General features: G+C 59.6%; 2 protein-coding genes across 5 annotated transcripts; both read right to left on the reverse strand.

Annotated features, from left to right (window-relative positions):
* Positions 1 to 961, reverse strand: INAFM1 (InaF motif containing 1). The gene has a single exon (XM_045531324.1). It carries the CDS (start codon positions 895 to 897, stop codon positions 364 to 366), a length of 534 nt encoding a protein of 177 aa, XP_045387280.1. The 5' UTR covers positions 898 to 961; the 3' UTR covers positions 1 to 363.
* Positions 962 to 1,442: 481 nt separating this feature from the next.
* Positions 1,443 to 13,511, reverse strand: CCDC9 (coiled-coil domain containing 9). 4 transcript variants are annotated; one of them, XM_045531320.1, is made up of 15 exons: positions 13,363 to 13,511; positions 11,641 to 11,714; positions 11,392 to 11,496; positions 9,681 to 9,782; positions 9,308 to 9,556; positions 7,688 to 7,771; positions 7,424 to 7,597; positions 6,534 to 6,715; positions 5,039 to 5,088; positions 4,805 to 4,940; positions 4,331 to 4,424; positions 3,846 to 4,251; positions 3,408 to 3,500; positions 2,188 to 2,237; positions 1,444 to 1,613 (listed from the first exon to the last, which is right to left on the reverse strand). In XM_045531320.1, the coding sequence occupies exons 2-15, from the start codon at positions 11,641 to 11,643 to the stop codon at positions 1,596 to 1,598; spliced, it is 1,746 nt and encodes a 581-aa protein (XP_045387276.1). In that variant the 5' UTR covers positions 11,644 to 11,714; positions 13,363 to 13,511; the 3' UTR covers positions 1,444 to 1,595. The 4 variants fall into 4 exon arrangements, with proteins under 4 accessions (XP_045387279.1, XP_045387276.1, XP_045387277.1 ...); XM_045531321.1 differs by lacking the exon at positions 13,363 to 13,511 and adding an exon at positions 12,365 to 12,443; XM_045531323.1 differs by lacking the exons at positions 11,641 to 11,714; positions 13,363 to 13,511 and having other exon boundaries at positions 1,443 to 1,613; positions 11,345 to 11,430.

Raw genomic sequence — 13,511 nt, forward strand, 5'->3', positions numbered from 1 at the left:
CACCTGGGGCTGGAGTTTATTGCAGATGGACAGACAGACACAGAGATTCGGGGAGTTGAGAAGGGTGAGCTGCGGGCTCTGTGCTCAGAATCCTAGAGTGGGAGGATAGGAGGCAGAAGTCGGGATGGGGTCCGCCAGATGGTGGAGGACCCGGCCTGACAGCAGAGGAGCTGCAAGGGGTGAGGCCCCGAGCCGACACCCCCTTACCCCCCATTCTTCAGGATGACGGCTCCGGAGACGCTGGGCGATGTCATTAAGAGGGAGCCCGGGCCCACCCGGTGCCGGCGCATCCATGGCATGGAGCGCCGGGCTCTCGAGGGCTGATGGTCCGGGTTGGGGTGGAAGGGAGGGTTACCCGGGTCCTCACCCCCCTGCAGCCTCTGGCGTCTCTCTGGGCGTCTGGCGGCTTGGGCCACGGCTAGGGTCGCTGCGGCGACGGCGGCGGCGGCGGCGGCTCGGTGGCAGCTGGAGCTGGGGTCGCGGCCCGCCAGGGGCTCCCAGGAGGCAGGAGATGGAGGCAGCGGCGGGCGCCGGGGCAGGCGGCGCGCCCGGGCGGGCAGCACACGGAGGGGACGGCGCGCTAGGCAGTGGACCGGCGGGGCCCGCTGGGGGCCGCGTGGGGACCCAGATGAGACCGTAGTACACGGCGAGCAGCACGGCAGCCAGCGAGACGCAGAGGAAGTAGGCGCAGACCGGAGCCAGGCGCAGCCAGCGGCCCCGCGGGCCCTCGCTCAGCCCGGCGCTGCCGGGGCTTTCGCCGCCACCGCCCACACAGCTCGTGCCCCGCATCCCCGCAGCCCACTCGGCCAGCACCACGGCCGCACAGGCCCCGCCCCACACGGCCCCCAGGACCGCCTCGCGGTCTGAACAGCCCCCGACTCCGCCCCCGCTAGGCATGACCACGCCCCCACGGGGGCGGGCCTTCCCTGCGGCATGGGCCCGCCCCAGCCCCGCCCCCGCCTCCAAGCCCACCCCCTTTACACTCTCAAGCCTCGCCCAGCGCTGTAGCCCCGCCCCTCAGCCTCAACCCCGTTTTCTCCCCATGAACCTGTCAACTCCAGCACTCGAACCCGCCCTCTTCCCCCTCTGGCCTCAACACATTGCAGTTCGAGCCCCCCTTTCCTCCTCACTCTACAGGCTCCCGCACAGCATCCTGGCCACGCCCCCACCGGTGGCCACCCCCATCAGCGTTAGGAGCCCCCATCCAAACCGGCTCGTACAGGCCTAGCCCCACCCCCACATGCTAGCTCCGCCCCATGTTCTAACTCCGCCTGCCAGATTTCTGGCCCCGCCCATGCACCCTAACCCCGCCCCTCCTGGTACTAGGTGCCTCCTCTTCCACGCAGTCAGCGGCCCTCTCAGGGGTCCCGAGATCTAACCCCACCTCCAGAGGTTCCAGCTCCGCCCCTCGCCCCAAGCGCGCCCCTTCCCCCAGCTCCTCCCCCACTCCCCTCAATTTCTCCCTCTCCTTAGAGACATGGGGTGCAGAGTGAGGACTGGGGAGAAGAACACAGGCTGGAAATCCAGATTAACCCCCTCCTGACGCCCCCTCCCCATCAAGGCGGGGAAGCTTCAGTCCCCTCCCAGCAGCGTCTTCAGGAATTCGGGGAGGCCTGCGGGAGGGGGAAGACGTATCAGGGTGGGTGGAGAAAGGAAGACCCCTTCCTCCCGCCTCTATCCGCCACGGAAAAGCCCGCCAAGCACAGCAACCCAGCCTGCCCCCGCCAGAAACACAGTTCGAGGGTTAGCGGAAGCACTGCGTTTAATAGTGACGAGGCTGACGCCCGAGTGATTCAAGCCCTTCGGAAGAGTCGCCGGCTATTTGCCATGCCCCAGATGTAAGCTCCTGGAGGCGGGAAACTAGGCCTGGGGACTGCACCTAGCCCCCCCCCCCACGGCCTCCATGGGAGGCTAACACGGAGACGATGTCCCCCACGTGTAGGGCCTGGACCGAGTCCTCACAAAATTCAGACTACTGCCCTGGCCCCACCCCGTTCACTGACCCTGGCTCCTCCCCCCTTACATTTAACCCTCTCCTGGCTGGAGTGTGGCAGAAGCAGAGGACAGAGGAGCGAGGCGGCGGGAGGTTAGTGCAGAGCGCGGAGGCCGGAGGCCGTGGTCCGGCGGGCGCGGTCAGCGGGCGGCCCCCGGGGGCGGAGCGGCCGCCACCACCTTGCAGAAACGCACCCTCTGGAAGTCGGTGATCTCCGCTGTCTCCTGGCCCTCGGGGCCTGCCTCTGGGGAAAGAAGGGAGGATCAGAAGAGGAGGAACAATCTTTCCACCTCTCCCCCTCCCCCATCTAGCCACGCCCATCCCAATCGAGTCTGTTGCAGCCCCGCGCTAAGCGGTTTACCGGCCTCAGACTCCTTTAATCCTCTCAGTGGATCCACGAAGCAGCATACACCCCCGAGGAAACGCTGGGGTAGCCGTCACCCAGCCAACACGTGGCCAAAAGCAGAGAGCTTGGGGCCCTCGCCCACCCACCTACCCAAGATGTCCCCTCCTATCCCAGCCCCATCTCCCAGTCCTAACTTCCATGAAGCGGGCCCTACAGCATGTGCCCTCCCATTTCCTTCCCCACCACCAGACATTCTAACCAGCCCTTCCTCGCTGTGCCCCAATCCTAATCCCACGTGGGGGGGGGTCCCTGGTTCAAAATCTGGCCCCTGCCCAGTGGAAGTGAGGTTAGGGGTTCCACCTCTTGCTCCCATTCTGTTGGTCCCAAATTCTAATGGGGTCAGCATCTATTCTAATTTAGCCACCCCACTTGTTTGCACCTCAAAACTCTAATCCCACCCAGGGCTAAATCCATTCCTCCATCCCTTCGCCCTTTTTTAACCTTTATGGGCCAATTCAAATTTCAAAGTCCAGTCCTAAGCTCCTACCCTAGTACCAGCCCCACCCCATTACCTGTATCTTGCTTCCAAAAAGCCCTGGGGTCAATTTTTTGTTGTTGTTGAGACAAGCTCTGTCGCTGGGGTTAGAGTGGAGTGGTATCATCATAGCTCACAGCAACCTCAAACTCCTGGCTCAAGTGATCCTCCTGCCTCAACCTCCCAAGTAGCTGGGACTACAGGTGCGCGCCATCACGCCTGGCTAATTTTTCTATTTTTTGTGGAGACAAGGTCTCCCGCTGTCTCAATCCTCTGTCCTCTGCGTAGCCTGGACCTCTAAATTCTAATGCCATCCTCCCTCCACCTCCTCACCGCTTCCACCTCTTAGCCCCACCCCCGTGGCCTTAGCTCTTGCAGCAATCCCATCCACAGCGTGGCCCCCATTCAGACCTCACCAAATGCTACCCCCATATACTCCTGGTGGAGCCTCACCCAAGCCCTTCTGCCCCTGGGCCCCAGAGGAAGAGGAAGGTGGCCACTTCCACCTCCCCCCACCCCATGCACTCCCCCACCTGGAGTTGCCTCAGACCCCTCCTCTTCAGCTTTCTGGGTTCCTAGGAGGCTGGGCCCACTCTCCAGGGAGGCAGGGGCTGGCTGGTCACCTCCTAGGGAAGAGGAGGCCCAGTTAAGCCCCCTCCCACATCTCCCCACCCCAAGAGAGAAGGCCCAGGGGGAGTTAGAGGGGGCTGAAGGACACACTTAGGGGAATGTCATTTGAGGATGTGAATTCTTTATTGGGGAGGGGGCTCTGAATGGCCCAGGGCGGGCTCTGGGAGTGGGCATTCCAGAGACGGGCATAACACTACAAAGGACTGTCCTCCCCAGCCGCCAGGGCTGTGGGGCATACAGGGTCCTGGGGCCCAGCCCCCAAGCATCCCCACCTCCAGCCACACCCCTGGGACATGCGACAGGCAGCAAGCTTCATGCATTCCCAAAAGGCCAGGCCTCACCCGAAGAGAGGGCGCCAGCCGGGTGGGCGGTCCGGGGAGAATTCAGCTCCATCTCTTCACCCCAGTCGGACACAGGCTGGTGGCCGCCAGGTGGTGAGAAGGGGCTGGAAGGTGTGGCAGGGGCCTGGGGAAGCGGCAGGGGCTCCTCGGGGCTGGAGGACGCTCTGTCAGCGGGCTCACTGGTGGGGTTCCCAGCGGGGTCAGCCTCTTGGGGGGGGTGGTCTTGGGCTGGTTCTTCCTCCTCCTCACGGTTGTCTTCCTCTTCGACTTCCTCCTCGACATCTTCCTCATCCTCATCCTCACTCACATCCTCACTCATGTCCTCCCACTCTTCATCCTCCTCCCCCTCATTCTCCTCCCCCTCATCCTCAGGAGGCCGGTGGGCAGGGGCAGGGGTCTCGGGTGGCTGTGGGAACAGGGTGGGTCAGGGAGGCGCAGCCCCAGGCACCTCCACACACCCCTGCCCCGCAGCAGCCCCGCCTCACCTGCGTGGACGTCTCTGTGGGGGACGTGGGCTGTGGGGCCTCCGGGGCCGGGGACACTGCCTCCTCTTTCGTCTCCCAGCGGTCATCATGGTCACTGGAGGGGACGGAGGAAAAGGGTGAGGCCCAGGTGGAGAGGGACAGGAGGAAGGGGCTGCATACCTCCCACCTCTCCCCGTGGAGGAGCTGCCCAGACAGGACCCAGCATGTTGGAGCGCTGAGGGAGTGGTGGACGTGTGTCCCCAAGTGTCAAGGACAGAAATAGAAGGGGGGCAGGTGGCAGGAGGGGAGATGGGTGGGAAGGGGAAAGAGGACAAATGAGGGTACAGCCAAGAGCCATACCCCAACCCCCTAAAACCCAGTCCCTGAGAGACAACCAAGACAGGGACAGATGGACCCATACATTCACAGGCAAGTCAGAGAACACCCTGGGGACAGCCCTGGAGGGGCGAAAATGCTGGAGAAGGGTGCCCCCACCTGTAGGCACGGGAGGCTGCCTTGGCCTGGGGCCGGCTGCTCTTTCTCCTCCTGCGACTGCTGACCTCAGCTTTGTGCTGGGACAGGAACTCCCCAAAAGTTGGGGGCCTGGGGGGCCGGGCCCAGCCCTGGTCATCTGCAACAGAACCCAAGAATCAGGGGAGGGGATATGGCACAGCCACCTCTCCACCCCTAGGCCCAGCCCAGCCAGCTGCCTCCTCCCACCCAACCTACCACCATAGCGGTGGGACGGCTCGTGGGCAGGGGTTGGGCCATCCTTGAACCTGCGGGGGGACAGAGAAAGCAGGGTGAGTAGGCAACTGGGGGGACAAGGGAGCAGGAGGGTTGGGGAGAGAGAAGGGGAGAGATCAGGGTCCATAATCAGATCAGAGAGACAGAAGATCAGCTAGACAGGGTACACTGGTTAGACATGGCAAGAGACCAGGTGGAAAGGCAAGTATGACATCCAAGTGACAAACAGAAAGAAAAAGATTTGACTGGTCCCAAAACCAAAAATTTGGGAGGGGGTACCACAGACCCTTGCCAAGGTGCATGGCCCCCAGCTCACTGCCTGACCTCACTCCCTGTCACCCTCTGAGCTCCCCTGCTAAGCAGGCTCTCTGCCGCAGGCCCTCGCACCTGCTGTTTCTGGAACATTCTTTCCCCAACCTTTCAGGGGCTTGGTGAGGCTTGCTCCCTCACCTGTCAGGCCCCACCTTAGAGACCTGCCTGAAACCCCACCTAAAATAACATTACATATATTACCTAATCTAAAATAACAACCCGGCCCCGTCTCCTCACTCTGCTTTGATACTCGGCACGTCCTTCCCATCAGACACTAAGTTCCATGAAGGCAGAAACATTTTGCTCACTGCTGTTTCTCCATCACCTAGAACCTTCCGTGACACACAGAAGAGACTCAATATATATTTGCTGACAATATTAAGCATCATGGTATTGATGGTAAAAAAAAAAAAAAAAAAAGATTTTTAAAAAAATTTTTTAAAAGAAAAAATATTTGCTGACAAAAGCAATGTCGTTCATTAGACTTGCTGCAGACTGCTTTGGGGACACGAAAGAAAAACAATGACTTTCTCATCCTAAACCCTGAGAGCATTCCCCCAAAAAGCTATTCCTTAGAAACAATGGCTATAGTATCTGTGCAAAATACTTCTCCCACCTGCGTGTGCTTGGCTCACAATTCAAAAGGAAAAAAATAAAAATGCTCCTGACCACCAGGCAAACAGACAAAATCCTTATCTTTAACCAGAGCCAAAAATAGCAGTTATAGGTGTAAGCAAACTTTCAAGGCAGCAAAAAATAAAGGATGGGTTTAAACCAAAAGTTGCCGAATTTTAAAGACTGCCTTTCATCGGCTCTTCCAGAACCTTCTTGACTATGGAAGTTGATCCTCAGGACAATGGTGCAATAACTGAGATGTTTCCTGGGACCCGAAAAGGAGCAGACTGTGTCCAACCTGACCGGAGGGACCAACCCCAGTGGGACCCACAGCTTAACCCACAGCTAACAGGAGAAGCCAGCTCACCCCGAGCATGTGGGACAGAAATGCTTTCACGTGCCACTGAGATTTGGTGGCTGTCATGCAGCACCAATGGGATGTCGTACTCACTCACTGCCATACAGGCGAAGAGACCAGAGAGAGGCAAAGGAATTAGGGGTCGGGGCCAAGTTCAAGGAGGAGCCCAACGCAGGCCAGCAGGAGACTCACATCCCATCGGTCTTCTCAGCGTCCCACTCCCGCCGCCACTGGCCGGTGGGCTTGCGGTGTCTCTGCAGCCGCTCCTGGTCGATCTTCTCCCTCTCCTGCTTCCAGCGCAGGTACTCTGAGCGCTCCCGGCCCGTCATGGACAGCGTCATGTCTCCAGCACCGCTCAGGCCGGCCCGGCGGCCCTGCCCCACCCCAGCGACAGGCAGTCACCGGGGGATCCAAACCCACCCCAGCCCACCCCTCAACTGAGAGATGGATCCACTCACTCAGCGTCACAAAGCAGAAACCAGAACCAGGTCCACTCAAGTGGCACCTCCTCACAGAGGCCCTCCCAGCCCTCTCTTTCTTAAGAAGCACCCCTCCACCCCCTCACCCTGCCAGACTTTTCTTCAAGCATTTGGCATTGCCTGACATCTCACTGCATTTTCGCTTACTTAGCTCCCACCGGGACAGATGTCACCAGGGCAGGGGCTTTGCCCCATAACTCTCATCCCCAGCATCCCAAACAGGGCCCGGCACACAGTAGGTGCCTAGTTGGTAACAAGGCAAAACCCCAAAACCATACAGCTACAACTGCAGCAGTGTGGTACCAGCGGAAGAGCTGACAGGCAACTTGGGGATGAACCACTGGTGCCTGTCCCTCCTCTCCTAGGCCGGATCCCTACCCCTCACAAAGCCACATGGAGGGTACCTCATAAATGCTCCAATTATCAACGATGAGGGAGACTCCCCCTACCAGGAATCAAAGCATGCCCCAAATCCTTAACAGTTAAAACTCTGCTACCAGCGAGAGAGAGAGACACTGTGGTCCCCGTCTGTCTCGGTCTGCTGTGCACTCAGGCCCTGTCACAACACTGAGTGCCCAGGGTGCCCCTGCTGCCAGCACCCACCTGCCGCTCGTGCTCGAGGCCGCAGCGCACCCGCTCGAAGTCAGGCCCCCCCCAGTTGCGCCCGTGCCGGCGGCTGCCCTCCCGGCGGTCCCGCTCTGGCTCATCCAGGGGCCCACTGCGTCGCCGAGGGTCATCCAGGAAGTTCCGCACGGGGTTTGGCTCCAGCACCCCTTCCTGCGGGCGGGGGAGGAGGGGTTGGCGGGCTCCCCAGGAGCTCGGGCAGCTCTGCCCCGCCTCAGGGACAGGGACGCCTGCACTACTGACCCGCTGGTTACGCTCGTACTCTGCGATCTTCTCCATCTCCTCGTTCATCTTCTCGATGTTCTGCCTGCGCCTCTCCTCCCACTCCTGGGGGGCAGGGGGGACAAAGATGGAGACGCCTGGCATCAGGAGACTACTCAGCCCCTGTGCAGAAGAGGGCTGGCACAGGAGGCCCGAGACCACTCTCCTGGGACAGGCCTGCTGGCAAGGCGAGCCCTGGCTGGCGTCTGGCAATGTGCCCACACGGTGTTCCCAGCCAACGGTGACCTGACAGGGCAGCTCACTGTGCCCAGACTGTGCCTACAGCACGGTACACACTGCACGCCCGCTGTCCTCCTTGGGGTCTGGAACGTTGGTATGTGTTAGGCAGAGGGAGCCTGCGCCACTGTCTCCAATTAAAAACTCCTCACGAGCATCCCGGTAGACACGTGTGGTCACAATGCAGTACTAGAAGAATTAAATGTATCCCTTGTGACCCCACAGGGAGGACTCGGCAGCTCGCACCTACTCTCCTCCAGACTGCAGCCCGGGCACCTTTCCCCCTTGCTGCATCTGCTCTGTGCCCCTTCACTGTGACAAATCTAAGTCGTGACTCAGACACATGCTGAGCCTTGTGAGTCCTTCTAGCAAATCACTGAACCTGGGAGTTCAGCGTCAGGGTGCTGGGGACATACCATGGTGGCCACGGTAGTAATGGTGGTAATAACAGTAACAACCTGGCAGATGGCTGAGGGACCCCCGGCAACCCCTGCCTCCACAGCAACACAATTTCAGATGAGCACAAGGCCAACAGTCTCCTCTGCAGCTGGGCGTGGCCAGGTGTTGAAGTTCACCAACAGCCCGAGAGAAGTGATAAAACCCTTCTTTCCCCTCCCTGGGAACTGGACCTCAGTTGTGTCAGCGGACCCAGTTTTCCCCATGCAAACAATGACCATGCCCTAGGGGACCAACAAGCAACAAAAGGCAGGAACCTGGGTCCCTGAGGGACATCAGGGAGCAGGGTCTCCCCACCTGGACCACTCACCGCACCACAGGGCTCAACACACACAAGGGAAATAAACTTGCACTCTACTTGGGCCGCGTCACACTGGGATCTTTCTGTGACAGCAGCTTAGCGTGCCCAAACAGCAAACATCCACACTGACTGAGTGCTTACTCTGAGCCCTTTGATGCCCGATGTCACAGAACGCTTACAATATCTTTAAATCTCATTCTTATTTCTGCATAAGTGTGAGAACCGAAGCTCATGGGGAGTGACGTTGGTGAGGTCACTGCTCCCCACAGACAATCCTCAGGGATTGAGACAGGCACAGAAAGAGCACTGCCATGAGCACAGCAGTCAGCGGGCGCCTGACAGAGGAGACAGAGAAGGGCAGAGAGGACAGGCAAGTGAGCACACACCAGAGAGAGGGAGAAAGAAGGAGACACAGGGAGAGCACAGAGCACTGGTGGGGGGAGGGGGAGGGAAGGAGACATGGTGGGGAGATAGAGGAAGGGGGAGAGAGAGAAAGACACACACCCCCCTAAAGACAAACGGAAAAACAGTCCACTTGAGAGTAGGAACAGAGAAAAACGAGACAAGGGAGACCCAGCCCAGGGCTTCAAGCCCTGCCCAGCTCCTACCTTGGACTTGCGGTCAGCAGTCGAGCCGTCTCCAGCTCCAGAGAGATGAGGGGACCCCCGGCCACGGCCCCTCCGGCCACGGCCCCCAGCTCCTCCTCGAGGTTGCTCCCCGGGACTGTCCTCCCAGCTGCGGGAGGTCCGGCCCATGCCTGCCCGGCCTCCCTGCTGTGGAGGAGTCCGGCCTCCCTTGCTGGCCCCCGGGGGCCGAGAGCTCCCAGGAGACCTCCTGGAAGGACCCAGGCTCTTCTCCTGGAAGACGGGAAAGGCAAAAAGTACGGTCACTGGGGCAAAGAGACTGGGATGGGATACCCCATGCCCAGAGAGGGCAGCTACCAGGATTGAGGCCACCCACCGGCCCTGGAGATGAGCTCACCCCCTCGACGGCCATGTTCTCCTTCTCCACCAAGCGGCCCTTCCGGGGAGCTGTCACTGCCACTCCCTCGAGTTCAGCTTTCTTGCGGTCCTCTTCAATCTCCTGGGAGCAAGCACGGGTGGGGGGCAGGGATCAGGTACCCTGTCTGCCATCTGGACTCCCACAGTCTCCCCAAATCCCTCCTAAGTCTGACCCCAGCCCAGGCCTCTCTCAAAACTGGTCATTTCAGCTTTGTCCCTCAACCTCTGTTACGTTGCTCCCCTGCTCAGAACCCTCCTGTGGTGCCCACCTCAGAGTTAAGTGCCTTCCCCACAACCTGTGGGACCCTCCAAGACCTGGCCTCGTTACTTCCCTGACCTCCTCTCTCAGCCTCTCCCCCTTGATCACTCTGGCTTCCTCACTCTCCCCAGAACACACCAGGCTCAGACCTGCCTCTGGGCCTTTGCACTGGCTGATCCCTCTGCCAGGAACACCCTTTCCCCAGAGAGCTTTCAACCTCTCCCTCCCTCGGGTCTCTGCTCAAGTGCTGCCTTCCCAGCGAGGCCTCCCCAGCCACCCTGTAGAATCCAGCTCCCCACTGTTCTCGCTGTTCTCATCCAGTACCCGGCATCATGTGCATTTTGCTTACTGTCTGCCTCCCCCACTGCGACAATCTACCTGAGACAGGAATGTGTCTACTTTGTTCACTGACATATACTCCAAGACTAAAACACTGCCTGACACACAATAGAAACTCAATTGTTTTTTAATGAATGAATGCATGAAGAATGAATAAATGAAACCCATGCCTCCTTCTGGATCCTGCTCAGGGACAGCCCACCACCTGTTCTTGGGCCTTGTCCTGGACCCTCCCTCTCCCCCCAGCTGCCCATCGGTAACCGCATCCCCCTCAACAGCCCTGTCCTGAGCCAGACACCACCTCTTCCCCTAGGGTTTCTGCCCCAGCTTCCTCCTTAGTCTCTGGTCTCCAGTATTGCCTCCTCCCATCCACTGCCATAAAGCAGGCCAGAGAGGTCTTCCTAAAAAGCTATTCTGACTTAGTCCCCCTTGATAAAGCCCTCCATGGCTCCATAGTGTGCTCAGGAGAGTCCGAAACTCTCAGCCTGGTGGCATTCAGGGCCCTCCATGGCCCAGCCCTGTTGACCTCTACAAGGCAATTACCCCCAACGAACGCTCCAACTTTAAGCTCTAAGCTCTCTCTTGCTTCCAAGTATTTACACAAACTGTTCCCTCCCTGAAACACGCTCCCCTCTCCTTTTCAACTGGCTAATGTCTACTCACCACACAGGCCTCAGAGTGCCCTCCTCTAAGAAGCCCTCCTTCATGTCCCCAGGCTGGGTCAGGAGCCCCCCTCTGGACTCCCAAACACCCGCAAAGTCCCTTATTCAGCCTTGTCCATGGTGGCTCATTAATGAATGAAGACAGGGCTGTCTCCCTGACTAGACTTGAACCCTGGAAGAGCAGGCCTAGGGCTGTCTCAGTCAAGGCTATATCCCTAGCAGCACAGGGCCTGGTACAGTGACACCTTGGTGAACATTTGCAGATGAATGAATGAATAATGGAATGAAGGAAGGAATGACAGGCTAAGGCCTTTGGCTTTTATCCTGACAATGATGCGGAGCCATGAAAAGGTTTTAAGGAAGGGAGAGGTGAGAAAAACTCACTGCGGGGAAGAGAGGGGATGGGGTCTCCCAGGGCAGGGCTAGGGCACCTGGTAGCGCCGGATGAGGGCCTCATTCTTCCTCCGAAGAGCCTCGATCCTCTTGTCCAACTCAGCATCCTTCTCCTCCTTTGATTTCAAATCCAGTGTGGCTGCCTGAGACCGGGAGGCAGTTGAGGGATGGGGAAAAAACCCTCCACCCACACCAGGGCCATTCAATCCAGAATCTGAGAGTCTGTCCCCTACATACTGTCCTCTTCCCCAAAGCTCAAATTCTAGAGACCCCACTTTTAGTCTCACCATTCCGATGGCTGGGCAGGGCCAGGGTCCCAGCAAATCTCCCCTGCAGAATCAGGATGCAGCACTGAGGATTCCTGAGGGCAGAAGGGACAGAAGGACTAAGGCCAATGGCCCCTCTATCTGCTTCATCCTATCTGGTATTGGGAGATCCTCACATAGACACATACAAACAAACAAAAAAAACCCTATACTACAAGAGAATTCTAGCCCTCACTCTCACTCCCTCTTCAAGAGCTAGCCCTGCCCCTGGAAAAATGCAGACTCCGCTCCTTCATGATCTTTATGGACTCACCCACTTCCCTTGTAAACATCGTTGTCAAACCCACCTTGGGAATGTTCTGGCCCCACCCAACCGCTTAAGGAAACATCCCACATTGCTCTCCTCCAAAGGAAGACTCTAGTCCAGCCCTCCACGTGCCTGTGGTAAGAGTTTTAGCCTGGGTTCCTTACCTCAGGAGAGCTCAAGCTGCACAACCTGCACAAGAAAGTTCCTCCCAACCTGCACAAGCAAGTTCTTAACCCATCCTCCCGTGTCCATTCTGGTGTCGCTCACATCCAGTGAACATTCTAGCTCTTCCTGGTAAGCTTCAGAACCATCCCCAATCCTATACTCAAAGTTCAAACTCCATACTCTCTGTCCCAGCCCTGTCTCCAGCATCCTGAGAAAGCTACGGCAGCCTCCCACATCCCTCGAAAAGATACTGAAAACGGACCCAGTACCCACCGGCGAGGCTTCCAGGACCTGGCTTGACCTCCCCAGTGAATACCTCACCCGCCCCAACGAAAACAAAACTTCCTGGGCCCGCCCCCGGATTTTCAGTGAAAAGCTCCAACCTAGCCCAGCCTGCTGGGAACGCCAGGGCCCCGCCCCCGGCATCCTGGAAACCGCTTTGGCCCCGCCCCCACCAGGGAAAAAACTTTCTGGCCCCGCCTTTCCCGCCAGACTTCGGACCCCGCCCACACCCTTGCGTCTTTAGCTTGGCCTCGCCTCCGCCTTCCCAGGCCCCGCCCCCAGGCTCCCCAGGCGCAGACTGAGCCCGGCCCCGCCTTCTCATGTTATTCCGGCCCCGCCCCCGGCTTCCTCAGCCCACGCCCTGGCCCCGCCTCCGACTTGCCTTGTCAACTTTCTGGTCACGCCCCCGATCCCGCCCCCGCCCCGTAACGCCAGCATCTGGCTCCGCCCCCGGCTTCTCCAGCCAATGTTCCGGCACATCTGCCACCTTACCCGTCAACGCTCTGGTCGCGTCCCTTGCTCAGGCACAACTTTCTGGCTCCACCCCCAGCATTCCCCATCAAGACCCTGGCCCCGCCCCCGCCCCCTGGCGCCCCGCCACATTTTGGCCCCGCCCTCGCCTCTGCGTGACGCTCTGGATCCACCCCCGACTTCCCGCCAATGATCTGGATCCACTTCCCGATGAAGCAAAACTTTCTGGCCGCGCCCCCAGCGTTTTGGGCCGGCGTCCTGGACACGCCCACAGCACGGACACAACTTTTAGGCCCCGCCCCCAGCTGCCCACCCATACCCTGGCCCCGCCCGCAGCCTGGCCCGTCGCACCCCGCCAGCTTCCCATGTGGGCGTCCTGTCCCCGCCCCCCGCAGACTATTCTGGCCCCGCCCCCGCCGGCTGCTCACTACCCCGCCCGCGCCTGCTCCCGCTCCCCCCACGTGGGGTTTTAGGCCCCGCCCTCTCTAGGCGCGCTCCTGGCCCCGTCCCCCGGTCACCTGTCCCGGAGACCCCGCGGCGTCCGCGACTCCGGCTCCGTCGGCCTCTGCGTCCGCAGCTCCCGGGCCGTTTGCGTCATTTCCTGCCCACACCACGTGAGGAGGGGAAATAAAGAGGGTCACTTCCGGCCCTGCCGGCCCGTTTCCGG

This window comes from Lemur catta, chromosome 19 (genome assembly GCF_020740605.2).
Source record: "Lemur catta isolate mLemCat1 chromosome 19, mLemCat1.pri, whole genome shotgun sequence".
Taxonomy (NCBI): domain Eukaryota; kingdom Metazoa; phylum Chordata; class Mammalia; order Primates; family Lemuridae; genus Lemur; species Lemur catta.